Raw genomic sequence first — 24,700 nt, 5'->3', positions numbered from 1 at the left:
CAAAGTGGTCAAAAATCATTTTATTCATTTATTGGAAACATTTTCATGATCGCTTTTTTCGCTTTACATTTTCATTTATTGTCATTTCCATTCAGTCAGTCATTAAGTGCTATTAAAATGTTAATGTGCTACATATCCACACAAACAAACAAAGTGTGCAATCCAATGAATGTTAATCTAACTGGGTTTTGATAGATAACATATCTCTTTTTCTTCTCTCAATTATTTAATTTCTATTGTGCACTCTAATCAATATTAATCAAACTATTGTTCGTTTATACATTTTGAGAATGGCGTTTATCTTTTTTGAGAATGAGTTCTTATTTGATTTTATTTATTTGGGTCTACAACAGATGATACATATGTTTGTGTCAGTAAATGTGTACTAACAGAGGCGGGGGTGTTTGTGAAAATAACGGGGACAGAGCTGCTGTCAGACGATCAGCTGTGCGGCGTCATCAAACGGACGTCGCTTCACGTGACGCTCCGGAGGAAAGGACGTCCCATTGCTCTTAAAACTAATTTCCCTGCTTCTCGTGGTTTCCTTGCGTCTCTCCATGCTTCCCTGGTGGGAGGGACTAGTCACAGGGAAACGACGCAAGTGAGGGACGCAAGGAATCCATTTAACCGAAGTGAGAAGGACCCACATTTCCCCTCCTCGACTCCTCAGTCCTCCGGTAGTGACCCGGAAATGAATTTCAGAGCGCCATTTTGAAGGACATCTAATTTCTCTAAATGCACTTCGAGGACCGAGCATCGAGCATCGAGGAGGAGCTCTGGATGAGCTCTAACATAGGGCCCTTCTCACTTCGGTTAAATGGATTCCTTGCGTAGGGTTAACCCTAACCCTTTTTTTTTATTAATGAAAAGCGTATTTTTTTCACATAGGGGTGAGCTGCATGACATGATTTTTGAGCTGAAAGCATGATACATAGACTACATCTGAATTCATTTTCATGATTAAAGACAGGACAGTTTTTATAGACACATAAACGTTTTACTTTTGCAAATTTAAAGTGCAAACATGAAAAATAACAATACAAAGTGGCCACAGTAGCGAACTGCCTTCTTGCACACATCACAGTTCGCTAAGTTTTCATTGACAGTTAGCTCCATACAACGCTCCTCTTTCTCTCAGCCATCATGCGCGAGTGTGTGTCGCACTCGCGAGTCGCTGGCTGCTGTCAGTCAGCTTGATAATCGACGTTCAGGCAAGGAGCGCGCTGCGCGTGCGTGAGCCTCGAGGAGAGGAGGACAGCAGTGGAGAAAGAAGAAAAGAGCGCATATACTTGTGTTCGTCTGCGCTCTGCACATAGTTTTTGATGAAATTGACGAGTAGAGGAGAGGAAAAAAATATAAAAGTATCGATCCTATTGATATTTTGAAACGTAACGTAATATCGGAAGTATCGATATTTTGGGATCGATCCGCCCACCCCTACTCGAGCTGGTTTCTTCAAAATTACCTACCCCACCTTTAATGTATGTGTGTTGGTTTGTGTACAACCTAATAACCTAAATCTGCATAATGTAATGAAGCATGACATGGAAAACACTAATGTAAAGTACAAGTAACTCTTACTTAAGTACAGTAGTTGAGTAAATGTACCTTGTTGTTACTCCACTGTTGATACCAGGGTCAGGTAGTAATATCTTCTAAATGTGTAACGACACTGTAGTTACTGTGGTGCAGGTCCGCTCCTGAACGGAGGGGGCGCTGTGGTGGTGTAGTTATTGGGAAGTAGGCTACTGTGAAATATTGCCATTGTGCAACCAACCATCATAACAACAAGATTCCAACAGCAGTCTGTGTACACATTTTATCCGACTTTAGGATCACTTCAAAACACCTAGCTATGCGTTTCAGATAGCACGTCAACGCTTCAGGACTGTCCGTGTTGTTTTAAGGAAGCAGGTCCTTTATTTAAACAGCCGGGTGTTTCAGACTCGCTGTGACAATGTCGACCTCCGTGGAGTTCCACTCTCAGATCGCCTCCATCATGGAGGTGCTGGCTAATGCGGCCGTGGCGGAAATTTGTAAAGTTGTAGACGACGGATATACGGTGGTACACCTGCAGATGTCCCGGAGCCAGAAGGACAACGAGTTCCTGCGACGGAAACTCAAACTGATGGAGCTGCAGGTCGCCAGGTACCGGGCGGAGAGAGTGAGGGGAGCGGAGGGCTTCACCGGCGGCCGCTTCCCGGGGGTCCGCCCCCTCCACCGGCAGAGCAGGGACTCACTGGCCGGTAAGAAGCCCCGACACCTGGAACTTTAAAATGTCTTCATAATCATATTGCTGAACAATAGACATAACCTAGCATGGCTGTTGAATGTGTGTTCTACAGAAGATAAATAGAATTCTGACTTTTTTCTCAGAATTCTAACGGACTTTTTTTCCTCAGAGTTCTGTCTGACTTTTCTCAGAAATATGGCTTTTTTTCTCAGAATTGTGGCTATTTTCTTAGAATTCGGAGATTAAAGTCAAACTCAAAATGTCATGTGGCCCTGATCCCCTCCCGTAGTGTTCTGTTATACATAATTATATATATTTTTTATGAATGATTTATTTATGGTGGAAGGAGATATTGTAAATAAAGTCAAACCATTGTTACAGTTCTGAAGAAAAATATTTTCCCACAGTCTTATCTTTTCTAGCTGTGTGAGATTATTTATATTGCTTTCATAAAGGAATTACAACCATCATAAATAATCATTTAAGCTGACGGGAAGCAGTATATTTGAAATATGAAGTCTAGGTGTTCTACTTTAGGGGGTTACAGTTCACAACAGGACATAACCCAACAGTCCAGCACGGCTGCACAACACCTGCTCTTTCACAGTGAATGATCTGATCATTAGATCATAAGACTAGTTTAGTCATTTGTAACCAATTAATGTCCTTCTTATTTCCCAGCAGGCCCCATGCTGCAGGCCAGGACCAGGTTTCTGAACCGAGACCCAGCGACTCAGCAGTCTTCAAGGAAGATCCAACCCATCAACCTGGACCAGGACCCTGATCAAGAGGTGGTCACCACCACCAAAGCTGAGGTAGATAAGATAAGATGGTACTTTATTGATCCCAATTTGGGAAATTGTTTTTGTTGCAGCAGCAATTCAGATACCAATTCAAGAAAGCATTTTTTATATTGGCCTGTCTTGTTTTTTTTAGGGGGGACATACATTAAGCCATGACGTTATTCTGGTTTGTTTGCAATTATAAATTATTTTATGCAGACATAGGGGAGAGGTAGAAAATGATTTAAATGTGGAATGTAGTGTAATCATAGTACACAGTTAAAACTACACTCATATGACCCTGCTCTAATTCACTCATGTTTTATCTGAGTTCATCTTGGATCTCATTTACATGAGTCCATAGTCACAAAATATTGATAGCGGATTGATCATTTAAGAAAATAAAAGGTCAACCACTCAAAGGTTAGCTGGTGTCACTTTCTCCGCTGTGTGTCAGGTGTTCCAGTGTTTCCCACAGATTTGAAATATACTTGGGGGGGTGGTAGTAGCGTGGGGGGGGGGGGGGGGGTGCTGAGGTGATGTGCAACAACATTAACCTTTCTGTTGGTCGCTTGTTAGCAGACCCTTCACGCGATGGCAGAGCGAACAGGTACAGGCAGGGCCCATAGTGATAGCCCTATAGTTGAATTCTACTACCCACAAATAACCATATGGAAATGGTTTAACTATTTAGAAAAAGTAAATGTTTTTAGGAACCTATCCATGTGATTTTAAGTGGGGGTGGACCTCAAATCCTCTAGGGGGGGTCCGGGGGCATGCTCCCCCGGTCAGATTTTTTTTTAAATGTTGGAGTTAAATGCATCAATCTGGTGCATTTTGAGAGGAAAATAAAGAGACTAGATATGTGGGAACACCTATATGAAACGGAACTGTATACATTTCAATAATCATAAAATCATGGCCATAACCAATAACATATCCAATATGAAAAAACACTGACACCCTCAAATGGAAATATGTGTTTACATAAATGGTGACCAAACCGTTTGAGACCCACTGAGAACTTAGACTAAGCTAACTATCTAAACACTCAGAGTGCTTTACCTCACCTGAGCTGAGGTTATCCCTAGCTTGAGTGACACACAGAGACCAATCAAGGGCTTTGATTTATGATCTGTATGACAGTGGCCATGTCTGCAGGCCACATCATGTGGACAGCCAGTCACCCTGTGTGAGGCAGGCCACTTAACAGGCCAGGCCATCGGGAAACCCCCCGGTCCTCCCGATGGCCAGTCCGGGACTGGGTACAGGAGGCGTAGAGCGAGGGATCATTGTCCACAAGTTAATCGATCGCAGATGACGTCGTGGTCACGGACGAATAAAATATATACCTGGTCGGCCCGCCCAAGTATAGTCTATGTGTGGGAAACCCTGTGTTCCCCTACACTTATTTCAGCACTCAATTGGCAGAACAATTGGATAAGTCAAAGAAAACTGGAGTATGTTAGTGCATTTAGTAGGGATGCTCCGATCGATCGGTCACCGATCGATATCGGCCGATACTCACTCTCTAAAGATCGATCGGTGCTCTCTAAACATGCCGATCGCGAGAGCCGATCGCATGACGTAAAATACATGACACTTTTCTCTGTGTGCGGCAAAACAAGCTCGCCAACATGGCTTCACCGGTCTGGCATTATTTTAAGGTGTCCGAAAAAGACAGTAAAATAGCGGTATGCAACGTGTGTGAAGCAGAAATCCTGCAGCTCCGCCCGCCGGACAGGTAAGCGCAGCGAAACACACACACACATTGAGAACCAGACCGCAGTTCATTTCCTCATATTCCAAACGAGAAATTACGGTAGCAAACCAAACAGTGGGTGAAACTGGTAAGTTTTCGCCTGTTTGGGGAGTTTATATATATATATATATATTGCTCGCATAAAATCCCCGGTGTTTTTTGCTTTGTATGTCGGGGGCGGGAGATTCATGTGATTGGTTGTTGGTCGCGTTGCTCGCAAAAAATCCCCAAGCTTTCAGACACGCCCAGCTCCAAGATTTCCAAGATTTTTGAAAAGCTGCTGTGTGGACGTACCGTAAGAGTTAGACCTAACACACTTAGTTATTTGTATCTACCTCTGGAACAAGCTAAACTAGTTATTATAAATATATTTATTCTTCATTGTCGGGTCACTCATTACTGGATCAGTGAGCTGCATGAGATACTGACAGGCTGTCAGGAGAGGGAGAGAGGAGGGAGAGAGAGAGGGAGAGAGGAAAAGAGAGCGCTTCCGCTAATTTCTCCCGTGTTATTCTCCAAAGTGAATGTAAACTTGAATAATGTACATCATTTGAATGTAATAATTAAGTTGATTGTTGTTTGTGGAAGCTCCAGTGAATGAGCCCCATTAACTGAGTTTAAACATCACTTTAAATGGAAGATTTAAAGTGATGTTTAAATCTTCCATTTAGGCCCCGCCCACTCGATCGGATCGGCGATCGGTATCGGCCGATACTGATTCCGGCGATCGGCCCCGAAATTGGCGATCGGAGCATCCCTAGCATTTAGTCGCACCTGTTATATGTTCAACTGAATAGAGTAACCAACTGTATTATGTGTGGAGAAACCCAGAGGTAAACCTATGGCAGTCTGCTGTGTTACACACCTGTCTCCCAAAACAAAGAGTGTGTTGGTTTATTTTTTACAGAAACCCAATATGCTGTATCTCCCCTGTACATTAGTCAAATGATCATAAAATCCCACGTCACAAAAACACAACTTTATATCTTCTGTATAACAGAGTTGTGCTCATCATTTTCTTAGAAATAGGTAATTCAGCATGAAAAAGCATTTCAAAATGATAAATCGACTATATATATCTGAGCTGAAAAAACCCGAAATAAAACAATAAGGCAGCCCTAGCAAAAGCCAAAACATACAGTATGTGACTTGTTGTATCAAAAACATCTGGTATCCTTTATCATTTAGTATTAAATTATAGGCAGCAGTTTAATCCTATTAGTATTTTTATAACATCATTTTAGTTATTTTAATCAGTGTGTCCTCTCAGTCAGCAGAGCCTGAGGAGGAGGAGGGACTGCTAATTGTCAAGGTGGAGGAAACAATGGATACTGGAACCCCCCACCACGAGGCGGCGGACGTTAGAGGAGACGCCAACCCCGCCACGTCACCCCCCGGCCCCCCGATGGACACCAGATGCCATCGCGAAATGGAGGTCAGTGGATCTGACATCGTCACGTTAGTTGTCGGCAGAACAGCTGTAACTGACAGCAGTGACACAACCCACAGTTCCCAGCTGATGCTAACAGGAAGTGATGTCAGAGCAGGGGACAGTGAGCCGCTGGACTCAGGAGCCGGCAGTGTGGTTGCTTCTTGTGCCGACGTAACGGACATCAGGAAGGATAATAAGGCTGCTTTAGACACATCCTCCCTGTCAGAGGTGATAGTCATTGATGGAGAGGCGGCATCAGAGGGGTGTGTGTGGTCAGATGCAAACCAGATAAAGACAGAAGCAGGAAGAGAGAAAAACGGACATGATCAAACTACATCACCCAGGATTCAGTTGGGCGCTGGGCTGGAATCAGTGCAAGTGAAGTCCTCACTGCAGGAAAGTTCCGTTCTACCTCCAGATGCCATTCCAGGAACATCTAGTGGTGGGATTAGCTCTGGTATCAACTCCTCCGTGGATCTTCACCGCCCTGCGAGCCAACACCACCCCCCCCACCACAGCCACTACAAGCCCTTCTCCAGCAGCTTCCATCTGGCCTTCCACCACGCTGTCACCATGGAGCGTCTGTACGGCTGCACCATCTGCACCAAGCGCTTCTTCCTGGAGTCGGACCTGCGGAAGCACCTGGCCCGGCACACCAGGGAGAAGCCCTACGCCTGCCTGCTCTGCGGCAAGAGGTTCGTGTGCCAGAGCCAGCTGGACATCCACTGCAATGTGCACACCGGAGAGAGACCCTTCAGCTGCTCCGTCTGCAGCCGCCGCTTCTCCCATCCCAGCAACCTGAAGAGGCACCAGAAGATCCAGCACTCAGAGAGCAACCTCCCCCACCCACACAGGATAATGCTGCACCAGAGTTACCAAGCAGGGGGAAGTTATCCCTGAAGAGGACGAGACAAGGCTTTTCAAAGCAATACTAACACTTTTTTAACCCTGAGGATTACTATTGAGAGAGGTGATGTAGCACAAACATAAGCAGCTCCTCTGAAATTTGACCTGTCTGAATGGCTCTCCAGTTATTTTAATCATCCACCATTTCAGTTTTATTTTAATTATATGCAATTTGAATCTAGTGCAAGGATGGCGGACACAGCTGAAAACTACAATAAAGAAAATTACAGGATGTTTGGGTGTTGCAGGGAAAAAACCAATGAATTCTTTCAAAAATGTCTGACATAATGACATTTTAACCTGTTAAGCCCCTTAGCCCCCCCGGGCTTTTTCCCCCGTTTTTTTTTTTTTTTCACGAAACTGTGTCTCAGGGCTTCTTAAAATGTAATACTATTAATGTGTCATACTCACTTAAAGGGAAGAAACTCAGCTAACTGATGATATGAACCATTTTTTACCGAAACAAAACACAAGTCTCACAAGAAGCGTCTAAATGAGCCCTGAGCGAAAAATGCTAACGCACTTAGCACAGAACTCTAGGTATAAATACTTTATTACTTATCGGATCTGCACAAACTGAGATTCCACAGATTCTAGAGGTATAAGTATCATCACTGAGCGATCAGAACTCGCGACAGGGGAAGCAAAACCAGACAACACACGACGTAGCTTTAGGTAGCAAAAAACAGAGATATGCTCACCGTTTGCTGTTATTCTGATCAAAAGTTGTTTCCAATGCCATTAAAAAGAGAAAAACGTGGCTGAAGGTTAATCCATAGGTTAATCCAATGTGTCTGTCACTTTGAATTTTTTTTGATAATCCATAATTCCATTTTTATATAAAAAACTGACTTTTCATATTAGCTGCTAATGATAGCTTCCAGAGTGTATGACAGCTTCCTGTTTTGGGTATTCTGGCTACGCCATACTTGCCAACCTTGAGACCTCAGAAATCGGGAGCATTTTCAAAACCACTGCGGGGGGGGGTCGGGTGCTAGTGGATCGCCGGAGCTGTATTAGATTAACATTAACATGCTTATTGTAGTTGTAAGTGCACTGCCTTTGCGGCCTGTAGCACCATGGAGCATATGGGCTGGACCTGTATTTTAGTGAGCAAGGCAAGTTTGGCAAGGCAAGTTTATTTATATAGCACTTTTCAACACAAGGCAATTCAAAGTGCTTTACAAAAAATGAAAGCCATTAAAATGGCATTTAAATCAGTCATTAAAAAGTAAAGCTAATAAAATAAACATTAAAAGAAAAAATACATGGATAAAAGTTACAGTGCAGTCTAAGATATGAATAGTTCAATTAAAAGCAGCGACAAAAAGAAAAGTCTTCAGCCTGGATTTAAAAGTAGTCAGAGTTGCAGCGGACCTGCAGGTTTCTGGGAGTTTGTTCCAGATATTTGGAGCATAATAACTGAACGCTGCTTCTCCATGTTTAGTTCTGACTCTGGGGACAGAAAGCTGACCAGTCCCTGAAGACCTGAGAGATCTGGATGGTTCATAATTTAGCAGAAATGTATTTTGGGCCTAAGCAGAGGGTCGAGTTGTCGATTCTTGTTCTGTTTTCTGTGACTATCTTCCTCACCCTGGCCTCTCAGACTTTCAGTTGCGCGCGCTACCAAAGAGACGCGCTACCATGGAAACCAAACAAAGGTGTAGCTGTATTAAAGTCAGGGCTGCCAACACTCACGCATTGAGCGTGAGTGTTGGCAGCATATACAAATAAAGTGAAGGAACAGCAAACCGAGCGGTCTACGAAATGAGACGGTCTTCTGGATTAGTTCAGTAAAGTTGGAACGATATTGGGAGATTCTGATTTCACGGATCAATAACTCATGAACAAAACGTTTTTCAGACACAAATGACGTCTCCTAAGTACCGTGGTAAGGTTGGCAACGAACTACAATCACATTTCGATAAAAAAAAAAAAACAATACGCGCCGTCCTCCGAGCTGGACACATTACATTGGTCTCTGTCCGCAACCGGAGAAGAAACGAGTGCTCAGGGACCGTCTGCAAAGTGCAACTCCGAAAAAAGAGAATACAATGATATTCAATCACTATTATACAGCTTATTACTACCAAAGTCACTACACACATCAATAGTCTCCTGTGTGTCATACTACAGCAAGGAGTTTGGAAGAATGTGCTTTTGAATAATTTGGCGAATATTTATAAATCTTCAATAACTATGGCATCATCTTAAATAACTTTACTATTATACAGTATATTTCTACCAAACTCAGAATTTGAATTGTTGTTGTTAGCATCTGGTTAGCTTAACGGATATTAAAAGCTGTTTCTAAAACAAGGAAAGGGAGAGCTCTCTCCTGTCAGACTGAGAGATAACTACAGCTCAGTGAGGTAAGGGACTCTGTTTAGATAGTTAACTTTAGTCTAGTTATCTCAGTGGGTCTCAAATGTTTTGGTCACCATTTATGAGAATAAATGAAAAACAGTTATGAAATACTATATGACAGTAAAACAAGAATACAGTTTAAAAGGTGAGTGATTTGTAAAATATCCATAGAGAAAAAGAAAATCTGTGTACAGTTCTGTTTCATATGGGTGTTGAGAGATGTATCCATAAATTCATTTTGCTCTCAAAATGCACCAGATTGATGCATTTAACTTCAATATTTAGCATGCCCCCGGACCCCCCTAGAGCACTTTACCTCTGCCTACACCTATATGCCATTCATCACCTCCGTGATGAGTCTCCATTAGGCGCTTTCACACTGCGGTACTTTTCCCACAAAGGTTCATGTGAACTTAGTTCATGTGAACTCTTTTATCGCGTTCACACCAAAAAGAGCCGGTACTAACATTAGTTCATGTGAACCTTTTTACCCCCTCGAAAGTCCCTGCTAGAGAGCAGGGACTTTCGAACGGCTCTTTTGTGAGAAAAGAGCTACATTTCTGATTGGCTGGGCGGATTGCAAACCACGCCCCGCAAAACTCCCAAAAAGTTTTGTGAAGCCGCCATTTTATTATCCTCTCATTAGCATTATTAGCATTAGCATTAGCCCAGCGCAGAAACGCAGAGAGACTAACTTATGGCAACACAAAATAAAACATGGGAGCGGTGGAGATGAGGAGGTGTCGGCGTTCTGGCGATTTACTCGGAAGGCTTCAGTAGAAGCTGCTGGGAGTCCCAGCAGCTTCTACTGAAGCCAGTCCCTAACTCCGGGGACTTCCGGCCGGGGACTTTGGGCGGCAGTATACGCCGTGAAGTGGTTTGCGGCCTGCCAGTAAACCCAAAGCAGAAGAAGAACAAGTGACGTCAGCGGCTTCATTTGCCTAATCCACCCCCAGGGACTTTTTCCAGTGTGAACGCGATCTGTATTTAGTTCATGCGAACTAAAGAGTTCACATGAACTAAGTTCACATGAACCTTTGTGGGAAAAGTACCGCAGTGTGAAAGCGCCTATTGTGATTTGAAAAATCAAACGAGTCCTTCGGTGGGCGGGAAAAAACGTGTTCGTCAGAATCGTCACTTCCTGTACTGACAGTGGAGGTGTCCTGAGGAGTGCAGCCTACACCGGAACTGTCCTGAGAGTGGAGGTCTGCAGGCAGGCTCCAAGCCCCCAGGAAGTGCGCCGGACTCAGATGAAAATATTCGTGCTGGCCAAACGGCGGTACTACACTTCCGTTTGGTTGCCAGGCCCGGAAACACTTTTTCCCATTGACTTACATGGGGAAAGAGTGGTCTGATAATTTTTTTTAAACTAAATAAACTACCCAGTATGAACACTTGTATAGCCCTTATTAAAAACATTTGTTCCTCAAGTTGTAAAAATGTGCTAATAACGTTATTCTGAGAGTTATTTCCCTCTGCATTATGAACGCGCATCTAACCCACGGGACCGCGCCGCCCGGCACGTTCATGTTACGTGTCCCGACCAATCAGAGCACACTGTGCTCACAGGGAGGGTGGGGGCTGAAGCTATTGGAGCTACAACGAGCCGTTAAAGAGCCTGTGACAGCATCCCAACAACTGTTGTGCAATGAAATATTGGGCTACTAGTAATCTCGAACCGTCAGTTTAAAAAAGAAAAAGCGATACCGTTCCGTTAAATATCAATAATTTCGAACATCGCGGGGAAATTCCTTCGACTCATTTTGAAGTTTTGGGGGAAGCCGGAAGTGACGTCAATGCGGGAACGCTTCACTGTGCAGCGAGAGAGCCAAACACGGACAAAGTGTGTTGTCATGCGTAGAAATGGTGAATTACTGAGTTTAGGCACGTTCATAACGTTTTAATGAAGTTGACTACAGTATATTCATATTTGTCAGTGCTTTCATGTCAATTCGGCGAACATAAACATAAATGATCGTGGTGAAGATGATGATTACATTAGGATTAAAAATCGGTAGTGAGAGCTGCTGAATTTCCTCCCGTCGGATGTGATATAAAAACAAATCGATTATTTTTGTAGTTGTAAACTCAAGTGGATGAAACTACATTTATTAGTGCTTTCATGTCAATTCGGCGAACATATGATACATGAAATGATCGTGAGAATGATGATTAAAAATCGTTTGTTTCTGCATTTCCTGATGAGAAAACAAACCGATGCTTTTTGTAGTTGTACACCAACATGGATTAAACGTGTGGTTTTTTTACCTCAATGTTGGGGAAATTAATGGATAAAATGCACGGATTATTATTATTATTCCCACTCCGATCGGGACACTAGGTCCACCGTTTCCCCGCAGCGAGGCTCCCGCCGTTGACAGTTTACCTGGGCTGGGTGCAGTGGCGGACTGGCCATCGGGACGAATCCCGATGGGCCGGTACCGAAGTGGGCCGGTCGGATAAGTCACTAGCACATCCCCCATAGGCGGCGCGTGAGGCTCAGGTTTGGGAAGGCTAAATAACTTGTTTTACCTGACGCTGCCCGCCTCCGGCGTCTATAGAAAAGAGATCAACTCAGTGTGCGGAGTTTAAATCTCTCAAGTCATATTACAGGATAAAGGAAATACAGTTTAAACTGTCGTATGCAGAGAAGACGCCGACGTGTCGCACTTATCATTCATATTACATCATCAATCAGATCATCGATCATATAATATCATAAAATATCATATATTTCCTGTCAGCTTCTCCAGCCGTATCTGGCCGTGCAACACTTACAGTGTCACATACTGTATGTAGAAGTATTATTTTAAGCAACACATTATGTTGACGAAACACTCGAGTAAAATGTAATTAAAGTCAGATCCACTCGTGTCTTAGACGGGAACGCGCTCTCAGCTGGAGAGAGAAACCCTGGCTTGATTTACCGAGTTGATAACCAGCGTCGTAGGACCGCTTAGCGAGATCTCGTTTGTTAGTTTGTTGTTGTTAGTTTGTTTGTTACTCAAACATATCCAGGGTATGTTGAACTGGCTTCGTAGTACAGGGCACAGGTGGCTAGCAGCGCTAATGTCAAAGACACAGACATTGCATTATATTTGTATTTTACCAGGATGCAGTGACACAAATATTTACATATTTACATTTACTATCTACAGCACCCGCCGCCCCTGACATCCCCCACTCCCCCCGTTGACAATTTACTAGCAGTACCGAAGTGGGCCGGTCGAGAGTCCCGGGATGATTTTTAGTCCCATTCCACCACTGGCTACATGACCGTATGATCGCCCATATTGACGCACCTAATTCCTAAACTTCTAACAGATACAACATAAAGCGATCCTTCAGCCTCATATGAGCTCTCAGACACGTTCAAAATTAAACTGTCATCGCTGTCTGAGCTTGCTGCTGTGTGCGCCATCGTGCGTTTGCATGCAGATGCTGGGATCCTGAACGGTGCAGCTGGAGCGCTGTGCCCGCAATGACGTCACACATAATTTGGCGGGACTTGAAGAATCCCCGAGCAGATCCAGAAAATGGTCAACATTGAAGGGCAGATTAATGGTTATCAAAGTACAAATATCCAAAATCAGTTCAGTAACGGTTTTCAAGGGGACAATATTTACTCAAATTGATGGGTTTGGATGATGGGGGAAACTCGTGTCACAGGCTCTTTAAAGGCAGAGAGTGAAATTCAGTGAATACACGTAGTTTACAGAGATGCTGTATGAGAAACCAATGTGAGTTGCGTTTATCTTTACCCATGGATGCACAATAAGAACGGATCCATATCGTCTTACTGCCCTCCCACGGAGCTGTAATAATGGATATATTGCACATGTTTGCTTTAATTCATTATCATACTACATGGGCTGTATGATTACATCTTGTACCGTAAATGTTGTATTAAATAAAGTTAATATTACCGACATTATTAATGTCCCTGTAGCTTCGTATTGCACTAAGAAGCTTATTGCACTGTATATAAATATATATATATACAGTGCAATAATTATTTCATGCTAAATGAAGCTCTGTTGGATATCACTAGATCCTGTTACAGCGTAATATAAGTACATAACGATTGATGTGTACATTAGCATCATTACTAGCTAGCCGCTAGCTGCTAACTGCCGCCTCGTTCACAGTGGCGACTGGTCATTAGGTGCAGGTGGGGCACAGCCCCACCTAGTGTCAGCAGAAAGTATTAAAAGTAATGATTACAAAAAAATGCTAAAAATAAATTAAAAAATATATAAAATATATTTTAAGATCATGTTTAATCATCTGATTCGTCTGTACATTGCTGTTTTAGTCTGTGTTCTTCTAATTAGTGTCTACAGTGTGTGCCTATTGAGCTGTTTAGAGCCATGTGGGACAAAACCCGATCCTGCCCCTCCCTCTCCCTGTTTAAGTCAATGGTGACTGTAAAAACTACACTGCGCATGCTCAGAGTATTGTCCTATTTAATGTGTGTGGCAAAAAAATAATGACCATAGGGGCATAGTGCTGCCATCCCCACCATACGTCATCTCACATAATTCAGAGCTGATTGGCTGTAAGTACGTGTGCCGCGAAAAGTGTGGTGTGTGAAGAGGAGGAGAGAGAGCTGCAGTGAGGCGTCCTAAAACCCGGAAATAAACTGCGCATGGCTTCCCTCCACAAAAAAGCAATGATATTTCTCCATAGGATTTTAGAAAATAGCTCAAAATAAGATCTGTGGGAAACAAACCTGTTAGATAAATGCACGTTTTGTTCAGCCGGATAATATCCACATGTCTACCCTACTTTTATAATTTTCGAATCATAAATCTATTGATTAGATCAGATTTATGATAGACTTTTGAAACTACAAGAACATAAGGAGGACTTTTACAAAAAAGTAATAGAGATTTTTGTCCAGAAGGATAGGCAAATGGACTTCATCTTCCTGTCAAGGTAAGACTGCAATTTTATTGAAAATGGGATTTTACTAAGAGAGAACAATTCAATATTTAAATGATAAAATTACATTTGTTGGGTATCCTTTTGTTGAACTGTCTGTTTAAAATTAATTGAAGCATCAGACAAAAAAAGCTTTTGAAAATAATATTATATTTTGATTTAGGTCAAAATATAATATTTGTAAACCTGAAGAGTCAGAGCCTCACCAGCCATGAACCTCACTGCAGAAGCTTATATATAGACATCTAAGTTTTTTGTGCCCCACCACTTTTGTACATATAAAAACGCCACTGCTCGTTCCTATCAAATCCATGATAACAACAATACATTACCATGCTGTCATGAACGCGCGGTGCTATTACGTGTACGCAAATTGACGTGCTTGATGTGAACGAGCATTTTGGTTAAAGTTGCGCATGCTCTATGAGCGCACATACGGGTACTTCTCAGGCATGCTGGGTAATCTGTGACGTTTCACTCTCTCAAAAGGTGGGCCATTTTATCATCCTGCGCTAATGAGCAGCTCTCATAGGAATTAATGAGGCCCCGCCTTCCACGCTGTATCCAGTTCTTATTATACATCCATGGCAGGCTCCCATGATGAAATCGGGAGACTCCCACGAAAATCGGGAGGGTTGGCAAGTATGGGCTACGCGTCACTCTCACTCCTTATTTGGTAACGTGTGTGTGTATGTGGAACGTCCATTCGATTCCATAGAGTGGCGAAGTCCCTCCCCTTCCGGTGGACCTCCATGGGACCTTATTTCGGAAGAATTATGTATTGAAGTCAATGGAGAGAGAAAGATTATCTTTCGATCCCGTTTGAATTGTGCCACGAATTACACATATGATGTTTGTCAATTTAAAAGATCATTTTGCAAGTCAAAAAATAAATAATGTGTCGTAAAACTGTGAAGTAACACATTTTTTTGTGTGAAACGGTCAATGAACTACATCTCTGGTCTAGCAGAACAACACACGTCACCAAGATGGCCGTCACTACTGTCTTGCTAAACAAGGGATTGACTACCCTCACTATCACCACAATGAAACACGTCCAGAAGAATGTCATGCAAAGCTGCCTGCCTGCCTGCCTTTGATTCTCTCTGAACTGCCTGGTCTTTTTAATGTTTAATGTCAACCATTTGTGCAGATAGCGTGAAGTAGAAAAGATCGCCGATGGTAATGTAGCGTTAGCGTTAGCATTTCTCCCCCGGGCTTAAATGGTGTATTATAGAATAATAATAATACCTTTTATTTCTATAGCGCTTTTCTTGAACCCAAAGACACTTGGAGAGAATGATCACACCGGTGTGACAGTACTCTTCAAAGGGTTCACGAAATATGACTACTACTCTTACTGTTTAACATTTTGGGTTACTTAATGCTACTTCATGTTAAGGCTAATACAAATGACAAGGCTAAGGCTGTAATGCTAATTATCGTGCTTGCTACAAGCTAGGTAGCTAACTTGATCCAGCCACACCTGGTCCTTTCATCAGACGGGAAGCGAAAGAATGAACAAGACCCATTTCTGGTACGGTAACAACCTGGTACTAAGCACACAGGCATCTTGTTAAAGTTATCTTATCTTAGCTATCTCTTATATTTAGCGGAGGAAAACAATCGTGACATCAGTTATTACATCACTTACATAGTCTTACATTTCAACAGTTTTACGACAAACTGTGACTTTTTTGACATGGAAATGATTTTTTAAGATTAACAAACATCATATGTGTAATTCGTGGCACAATTCAAACGGGATCGAAAGATACGTTTTCTCTCTCCATTGACTTCAATACATAATTTTCCCGAAATACGGTCCTATGGACCGGAAGTAGATGGGCGTGACTTTGCCACTCTATTGGCTCTAACGGTTAAAAAGAGATGTCAATCATCAAAATCGACGAAGGGGTGTGCTAAATCTCTCTAAAAAGGTCAATTTTCACTTGTTTTGCATCAACCTTGATACAGGGTACTTATTTGATGTTATAGTTTGGATTCCTAAAGCTTTTAATCTACTATCCCATCATTCAAGGGTTTTCACGATAAGTAATGTGTTTTTTTTTGGATGGACACTATAATTGAAATTTTTTTACTATGTTCGATCTGAATTTACTTTAAAATAAAAAAAATCTATATTGATTCTGACTCATCTACATCCAACTCACAGGTTTATCATTGCTTTGAGAAAAAAGATTATTAATGTACCCCTTTTAGAAGTGAAGTTATGGTCATTCGTTCTGGGAATGTCATTTTTCGAGCCTGAGTCCTGGAAAACAGGCTTAACAGGTTAAGGAATACAACCCACACAGTAAGGTGTATCCAGACCTGTATCAAGGAGTATGATACATAGAGGTCAGGCAGGTAGTGACACACCTTTAGAATTTCAAAATTTGACTGAGATAGATTATATTAATATCATCAAGTGGTATAACAACACAAATCCTGACTCAAAGCCAAACAGTCGGAAAAAAGAGCCATAAAAACTTTCTAGGGCACGCACCACACACACACACACACACACACACACACACACACACACACACACACACACACACACACACACACACACACACACAGAGTGTGAGGCTCTGAAGTCCCCAAGTCACTTCTATGTAAAACTCACGGAGGCTTCTTTATCTACGGTGGGTGACACGGGCACACGCATTACCACGGCCCAAAACACTTCCATAAGGAGAAATTAGAGACACTGAAAAGTGACGTACACAGCTGGGACCGGAGCAGTGGTGGCGTTAGACTTTTCGAGAGAGCATGCTCGTGAACTGTTTCCCAGTGCCTCGCTGTGGGGAAACTTTGGCGCTGTTCCGAGTTTGTTCTAAATTGTCAAAACGAAAGACTGCTTTCCGATTTTTCCGTCATTGTTAATACAAATCCATAGACGGAAAATATTCTGTTAACGTGACCACTGGACCGGAGCGCTTGTTGACGTTCCGGGTTTATAAAATGGGCCAACTGTCACTGGATACTTAACTAAAATGTTGATCAAATTTGATCACATTTTAACTAATGATTCCTTCCGATATTATTGCAGATCTGCTGTAAGCTATCAGCTAACCTAGTCATTTCAAATGGACAAAACGCTTACAATTATGAAACAGACTGCCAACAGAGACAGTTGGCCAACACTTTCGTGTTTTTATGATTGCATTGTCTTGGAAAGTGCAGTGCGTTTCTGCTTATGGAAGTGTTTTGGGCCGTTGTAGCACATTTGCGGCCACCGTAATAATCCATACAAAACAAGCAATTAGGAATCCCACAAGGACCCTATAAGTAAACATATTGTCATTAAATGCACTGTCAGTCCCTCACAGATCAGGCTTCAGTGACTAACATGTGTTTATTCTGTCAGCGACGCAGCCTGAGAGACACGAGAACTCTCCTTCTTTGTACAAGGTCTCTGATGTGTGTAAATCTGAATGACTAATGTCAAGTTATTTTTTTATGTAATTTATTGAGTGCCTCAGTTCAATGAGAAGAATCAAATCGAGTCTTTGGATACTTTTTTATTCTATTGTCCATGTTATTAATAAAAATGTGTATAAGAAGGATGAGTTTTTTCAACATATCATCAGAGATGGGGTCGTTACTAAAAAAAAGTAATATACATATTACATATTACTTTAAAAAAAAGTAATATATTACACTACTTCGTTACTCTCTACATAAAGTAACTCGTTACTTTACTCGTTACTTTACTCGTTACTTTACTCGCAGGCAGGGTCGGCGTCATGGGGGGTCATTCGAGGGCCATGCCCCCCCAAATGAGTCACTGTGCCCCCCCAACGCAGGGTGGGCAAGCCTTGCCACTTTGCCGTTTTTTTTTTTTTTTAATCATAGAAGTGAAAACGTTTCCACTAAAGGTTTTTTGTGTGAAATACATCAGAAATAAAGAATACAAATATAAAACACAGCCTGAGGTGTGCTCACTGCTGCTCTCTGATTGGTGTGTTGCTTGACCAATGACCCCCGACTTTTGTTTTGTTATCATTACGTGGCTGTGTGTTTTAGATGAAAGCCGGTGGCAATCTGTTCATCTGTTATACTGATTATACAGTAAAGCCATCGAAAATAATATGATATACAGTACAAGTAGCCTACTTCTGGGTCTCTGTGTTTCATTCAAGCTCGGCTCTCTGTGTGTGTGGCACGATCGCATTTTGTGAGTGCGCGAGCGGTAACGTGGAATGTTGTTGTTAGCATCCGGTTAGCTAGCTATGCTAACAGATATAAAGAGCTGTTTCTACACCAAGGTGGAGGAGAGTCCTCTCCTGTCAGACTGAGAGGATCGTATAACCTCAGCTCAGTGAGGTAAGGACTCTCTCAGTGTTTAGATAGTTCACTTTAGTGTAAGTTATCTCAGTGGGTCTCAAACGGTTTGGTCACCATTTATGTAAACAAGTATTTGCGAGGAACACATGTATATGATCATTAGCCTATAGCCTAGTTATTAAAAAAATAAGAGAATAAATGAAAAACGGGTATGAAATACTATAGGACAGTAACACAAGAATACAGTTTAAAAGGGGAGTGATTAGTAAAATATCCATAAAGAACAAGTAAATCTGTGTACAGTTCTGTTTCATATGAATGCTGAGAGATGTAGGCTATCCATTGATCTCTTCATTTTGCTCTCAAAGTGCACCAGATTGATGCATTTAACTTCAATATTTTAAAAATAATCTTCCCGGGGGAGCATGCCCCCAGACCCTCCTAGAGGAGGTTAGGTCCACCCCCACCTAAAACATGTTCACATGGATAGGATACAAAATACATTTGCACACTTTTCATATGGTGGCCTATGTCCATATGTTTCTGTTTTGGTGGTCGTGCCACAACCGTGCATGTATGCACAAGTCATAGGTGCGCTAGGAAATAGCACATACACCCCTCAATGTGTGTGAAAGACAATAGACTTTACAGCATGTTTTTTTTAATTGAAGTTGCGTTGGTGTTTGTGTGTTGGTTGTTGACGGCAGTGTGTGCCCCCCCTTGGTAAATGATTGCCCCCCCCATTCGATTTGTTCTAGAGCCGACCCTGCTCGCAGGGCCGGCCCGCCCCTCCCTACAGGCAGATCACGCAGACTGCGGCGCACCTACAGTGTGCGCGCCACAGTTTTGCCTCTGCGAGACTCCACTTGCACCCCCAATTACTATTGCATTAAGGAAGACATAACACAAGTCTTTCTTTTTATATGCTCTCAAATAGGCTACCAGCCACACAACAAGCTAACAGTCTGTGAAACGTCAAGACACTAATTAATGAAACCAGTTCAAGACGCATTATTCTTATCATTCTTTATGAGCGCATAACGGTAAGGTATCTAATTACTTATGTATTTAGTATTCCATAACTTAGTAACAGAGATGGTCAAACTAAAGTGGTAGAGACATGGCAGAATTCCTACAATGAAGCGGGACATTGAACTGTTCACCCGTGAGAGGGCGATCAACAAAAGAGAGCGAGCGGCCTGTTGAGGGAGTTTACAGATGAAAAGACTCAGCCATGTTTATGCAGCACTGCACGTGGAGATGTGGTCTCGCAAGTCGCGCAGATTACATAGGCCTACATGTAAATAATGGCGGAAACCCCTCTAGTCTGTCAGTGAGTGTGATTATTTTATAAAAGTAACGAAGTAACGCGTGTCGGGCAATGTTAGTAACTGTAGTGTGATTACTAAATTATAAGTAAGTAAGTAACGCGTTACACTACTCCGTTACCGACAACAGTAATATTATTACAGTGACGCGTTACTTTGTAATGCGTTACACCCAACTCTGCATATCATCACATGAATCTTCTAATAAGAGTTCTTGTTTCTCTCTCATCATATAAAACTAGGTTTGTTCCCCGGTTGTGATGTTAAGGTTTATTACAAATTGTAAATAAATACAGCATGTGGCCGCTCACTGTTTGTTTCTTGCAGTAAACTGCCTTAAAACCTCTGTGAAGAATACCCATTGGCTCTGCATAGAGCACTTTCTTACCTTCTGTTGCTTACATAATCGCATAAATGTAGCATTTTGAGAGCTTTGAGCTCAGCGAAGAAGAGAGGGGAATGTTCAAATTAATGTGTACTCCTGTATAGATACAGTTCAGTGTAAACATGCCAATAAATAACATTTGTATTGTATGGTCTAATTTAACTTAATGGTCTAACATAAAGTAAATCACTAGAATGCATGCAATATTTGTGTTATATGTAGCACCTACAGCATATGTCAACCCTTTGACTGCTTTCAGAAACATTGATATTTATTCTCTCTGTGCTAAATGCCTGCCTCCTCTTTGCAGGGCCAGAGGCATCTGGAAAACTCCAGCAGTGCTCAGTGCAAAGACGAAGAGATGCACAAGGAGCAAGGTATCACTGTTCACGTCATTCAGCCTTCCACCAAGCAGCAAACAGTAGTGATTTATTTTGACTGCAGGTTTGTCCTCACCAAACTAAGTGGTAATATGCTCAGCTGCTCTGTGTTGCTTCAAATCAAGGCACAAAAGAAGGCAAAACATATTGCTGATAGATATATTTTACTGAAAAATATATAGTTTCACACAAAAAATGAGAGGCTCAGTCATTTCCTAAAACAGCTGGTCGCAAGTTTTTATTAAACAGGATGATAACTAGTATATGGGACTATTTTAAGAGCTAGACTTATCCCTATTAAAGGTAGGGTAGGTAAGAATGGAGAAACCAGCTTGAGTGCGCTAGAATTTGAAATTACGCAGCCGGAAAAAATCTGCCCCTTCCTTCAGACTTCCTTACAGAGCCCCTCCTCCAACACACACGAGATGGAAGGCTGACAGGCAGGTAGGCCATCCAATTATCTGACCCGGGCCGGGGCAGATAATTGGTCGTGCTTTTTACAGCGCCACGGCTTTCACAGATGAAATATTTGTATATATTTATTGTCAAAGCATTTCATTTATTCATTGCTATCGGGATGTTAAGAGCATTCCATGGAATATAACAACAAGTGTTTCTGAAGTGAATTACCTACCCCACCTTTAAGGGATGTGAGTATTTGTGTGGGTTCATGGAAATAGAGGAACATTTCACCCAGTGCAATTCAGTTTTCACAAAACAATTATAATAGAGAATTTGTACTTTATGTACGTTTTTCTACTTCATCCTCAGTTATGCTTCCATTTCATAAATGTTTACTTGTTCTCAATTTTATATCAGATATGTATTAGCTATCGATAAACAAAACTACTACATTATAATTTAACATTGATATGTTATTGTGTTTCCATTGGACACAAACAGTGTTGACATGGTCAGGTAGGGCAGCAGGTAAAATCAATGGATGCAGAGTCACTGTTGGAGGGTTAGATAACTTGCGCTCCCCACTACTTTGTTTGGAACCCGCACTTAATGTGGCAGACCCTCCATGTGAAGACACAAAAGGAGTAGAAGTGGGCAGGGAGATGGTGAAGGGGCCCAACACACACTTATCCATCCTACAGCTGAAAGCCAACCAGGCTTACCATCACAACAGTGTGTTTGTAAAATCCTATTTATGTTGGTAAAAAAAAAAGTATTCTTTTAATTCTGTTTTCTTTGGCTAATCAGGTTTGACCCCAGAGAAACACAGTCCTTCCCAAACGCTGCTGGGATGGCAAAAGAGCAGTGAGACTGAAGATAGACAGCGCCCATCTTGTTCCACAAACACAGCAGGAACTGTGGCACAAGACTCATCATTTAGCCATGTGAGCACAAACATGGCCTCTAGTTTCTCCACAGCATCTAAAAGGCCTCGAAGCGACATGGACCAGGCTAACACTGTGATGAAGTCCCCCTACCCTGGAGCAGAGGACCGCCGCGGTAGTTTGTTGTTGTCTCAATCGATGAACTATGAGCCATCCAGTGAAGACATGTTTGGAGGTAAGGCAGCCTACAGTCTTTCTGATTTTAACACCCCCCTGGCTGCCATGGACTCCCAGCAACAGCACATCCAGCATCCTTGGTCTGGAGTCCGAACAATGGACAACTTCTCCAGTCTGAACCACCTTCATCAAGCATCTGGCAATCAGAAGCAGGAGACTGGATCAGCACCGCCAGACCTGCCCTATGCCTGCACCTTCTGCACACGCCGCTATGCCCACCAGTGCCAGCTGTGCATCCACGAACGCGTCCACACGGGGGACAAACCGTTTCGCTGCGTCCAGTGTGGGAAGAGCTTCGGCCAGGTGTGCAGCCTCAAGCGCCACCAGATGGTCCACACGGGGGAGAGGCCCTTCCCCTGCCCCCACTGCGGGAAGCAGTTCTCCTCCTCCACCAACCTGAAGGTCCACCAGAGCGTCCACACCGGGGAGAAGAGGTTCCACTGCTCCAAGTGTGGCAAGAACTTCTCCTTCCTCAGCAACCTCATCCGGCACCAGGCTCTGCACAGCGCTAGGGTATGAAGGTCTAGAATAACATGAACAGTATTATTACATTGACATATTATTTTATGACATAGTGGATAGATGAGATATGTCTTTTTCAACAGCCTTTAGTCATAATGTCCTTTAACATTTCACATTAAGTGCCATTTCCTGTTTGATGTCCGTGCTGTTTGGAAGTACTCGTTTAAGCATCCGCTCATTCAAAAGATCTCTGAAACATGAATGATGAAGACGGAGTGATGTACGTGATTATTTGATCACATCTGATAATGGTGTGTTGACAACATTTAAAGGGGCCCTATTTTGGGGTTCTCCCTTTCCTGTAGTGTGTTAAACTACAGGCCGCGTGTGTGTTTGTGTGTGTGTGTGTGTGTGTGCCCTAGAAAGTTGTTATGGCTCTTTTTTTCGACTGTTTGGCTTTGAGTCAGGAGGATTTGTGTTGTTACTTGATGATATTAATATAATCTATCTCAGTCAAATTTTGAAATTCTAAAGGTGTGTCACTACCTGCCTGACCTCTATGTATCATACTCTTTGATACAGGTCTGGATACACCTTATTGTGTGGGTTGTATTCCTTAACCTGTTAAGCCCCGAGCCTGTTTTCCAGGACTCAGGCTCGAAAATGACATTCCCAGAACAAATGACCATACAGTAGGTTTTTGTGCATGCATGGTCTGCATCCCTGTGTTCCCTCCAGAGGGAGTTTCTCTCCCACACAACCCCCCTGCCTAGAACGCATCCATTGTTCTATTTCGTATAGGCTTCGCCCTCTAAGGCTATCGCGTAATCCCCTGCGCACCCGCGCAGCACTGAAAACACTTGTATGATCCTGCGCTCCTCTATCCTGGATCGCGAGCCCTGGATCTTGAGTCGTGGCTGTGGTCCTGGATCATAGGTCCTGGATGGATATCCTCGTGGATTCATCTTCCTATTATACACACATGCATTTCCAAACATTTGGACTACCTATGTTGCAAATGTATTATCTTTTCAATTTACACACGGCATCTATTGCACGTCTGTCCGTCCTGGGAGAGGGATCCCTCCTCTGTTGCTCTCCCTGAGGTTTCTCCCATTTTTCCCTTTAAACTGTGGGTTTTCTTCGGAAGTTTTTCCTTGTACGATGTGAGGGTCTAAGGACAGAGGGTGTCGTATTGTCATACTGATATTTTGTACAAACTGTAAAGTCCACTGAGACAAATGTAACATTTGTGATATTGGGCTATATAAATAAACATTGATTGATTGATTGACTTGTAGTCCACGCCCACCTGCGAGGTGGGCCCCACCTTCGGACTCACTTCCGGTATAAATAGGAAGGAGGCCCGACAATCTGCTCCCTCTTTTCTTCAACACTCCAGTACTGAAGCACTGTAGAGACACTAAAGAGTAAAGGCTCTTTTAAGAGCCACCTCGAAAAATATCCTTAAACATGAGTACACAGGGTTGTGTTAGAGTTTGCTCCTCATGCCAGACGGGGTTCATAATGAGCTATGACCGGCACTCACGATGCGAATCCTGCCTGGGGTCGGAGCACGCGCATGCAGCTCTCGCCCAGCAGGTGTCATGTTCTCATTGTGCCCATCTCCCTCTGGCCGACAGGCAGCGAAGAGCGGACGCTCTCGCTACTGCGGCCGAGGAGGATGATTGGCCAGTCCAGGAGTCCTACTCCGTGGACAGAGCCCTTGAGTTCCTGGATCCCTCTTTCCGCCATCACGGCTCTGCCGTCGATAGGCGGGATCCTGCAGGAACTGCCGGAGATCATCGAAAAGGCAGCCGCCTGGAGAGGTCTCCTCGTTCCCCCGGCTCAGGAGAGCTCTCTTGCCGGTGGCAGGAGTGTTTCTCCCGGGTACAGACCG

At 42.9% G+C, this 24,700-nt stretch overlaps 1 protein-coding gene across 4 annotated transcripts; it reads left to right on the top strand.

Moving 5' to 3' along the window:
• Positions 1 to 1,470: 1,470 nt before the first annotated feature.
• LOC117556504 (zinc finger protein 239-like) lies at positions 1,471 to 23,699 on the top strand. 4 transcript variants are annotated; one of them, XM_034231838.1, is made up of 4 exons: positions 1,471 to 2,246; positions 2,918 to 3,048; positions 20,746 to 20,812; positions 22,025 to 23,699. In XM_034231838.1, exons 1-4 carry the CDS (start codon positions 1,958 to 1,960, stop codon positions 22,855 to 22,857), a joined length of 1,320 nt encoding a protein of 439 aa, XP_034087729.1. In that variant the 5' UTR covers positions 1,471 to 1,957; the 3' UTR covers positions 22,858 to 23,699. The 4 variants fall into 4 exon arrangements, with proteins under 4 accessions (XP_034087729.1, XP_034087728.1, XP_034087727.1 ...); XM_034231837.1 differs by having other exon boundaries at positions 1,477 to 2,246; positions 2,915 to 3,048; positions 22,025 to 23,697; XM_034231836.1 differs by lacking the exons at positions 20,746 to 20,812; positions 22,025 to 23,699 and adding an exon at positions 6,048 to 7,904 and having other exon boundaries at positions 1,510 to 2,246.
• The last annotated feature ends 1,001 nt before the right edge of the window (positions 23,700 to 24,700 follow it).

The sequence above is a fragment of the Gymnodraco acuticeps genome, unplaced genomic scaffold (assembly GCF_902827175.1).
Source record: "Gymnodraco acuticeps unplaced genomic scaffold, fGymAcu1.1, whole genome shotgun sequence".
Lineage (NCBI taxonomy): Eukaryota > Metazoa > Chordata > Actinopteri > Perciformes > Bathydraconidae > Gymnodraco > Gymnodraco acuticeps.
Note: the sequence above shows the minus strand (reverse complement) of the source record. Positions and strands in the feature narration are given on the sequence as shown.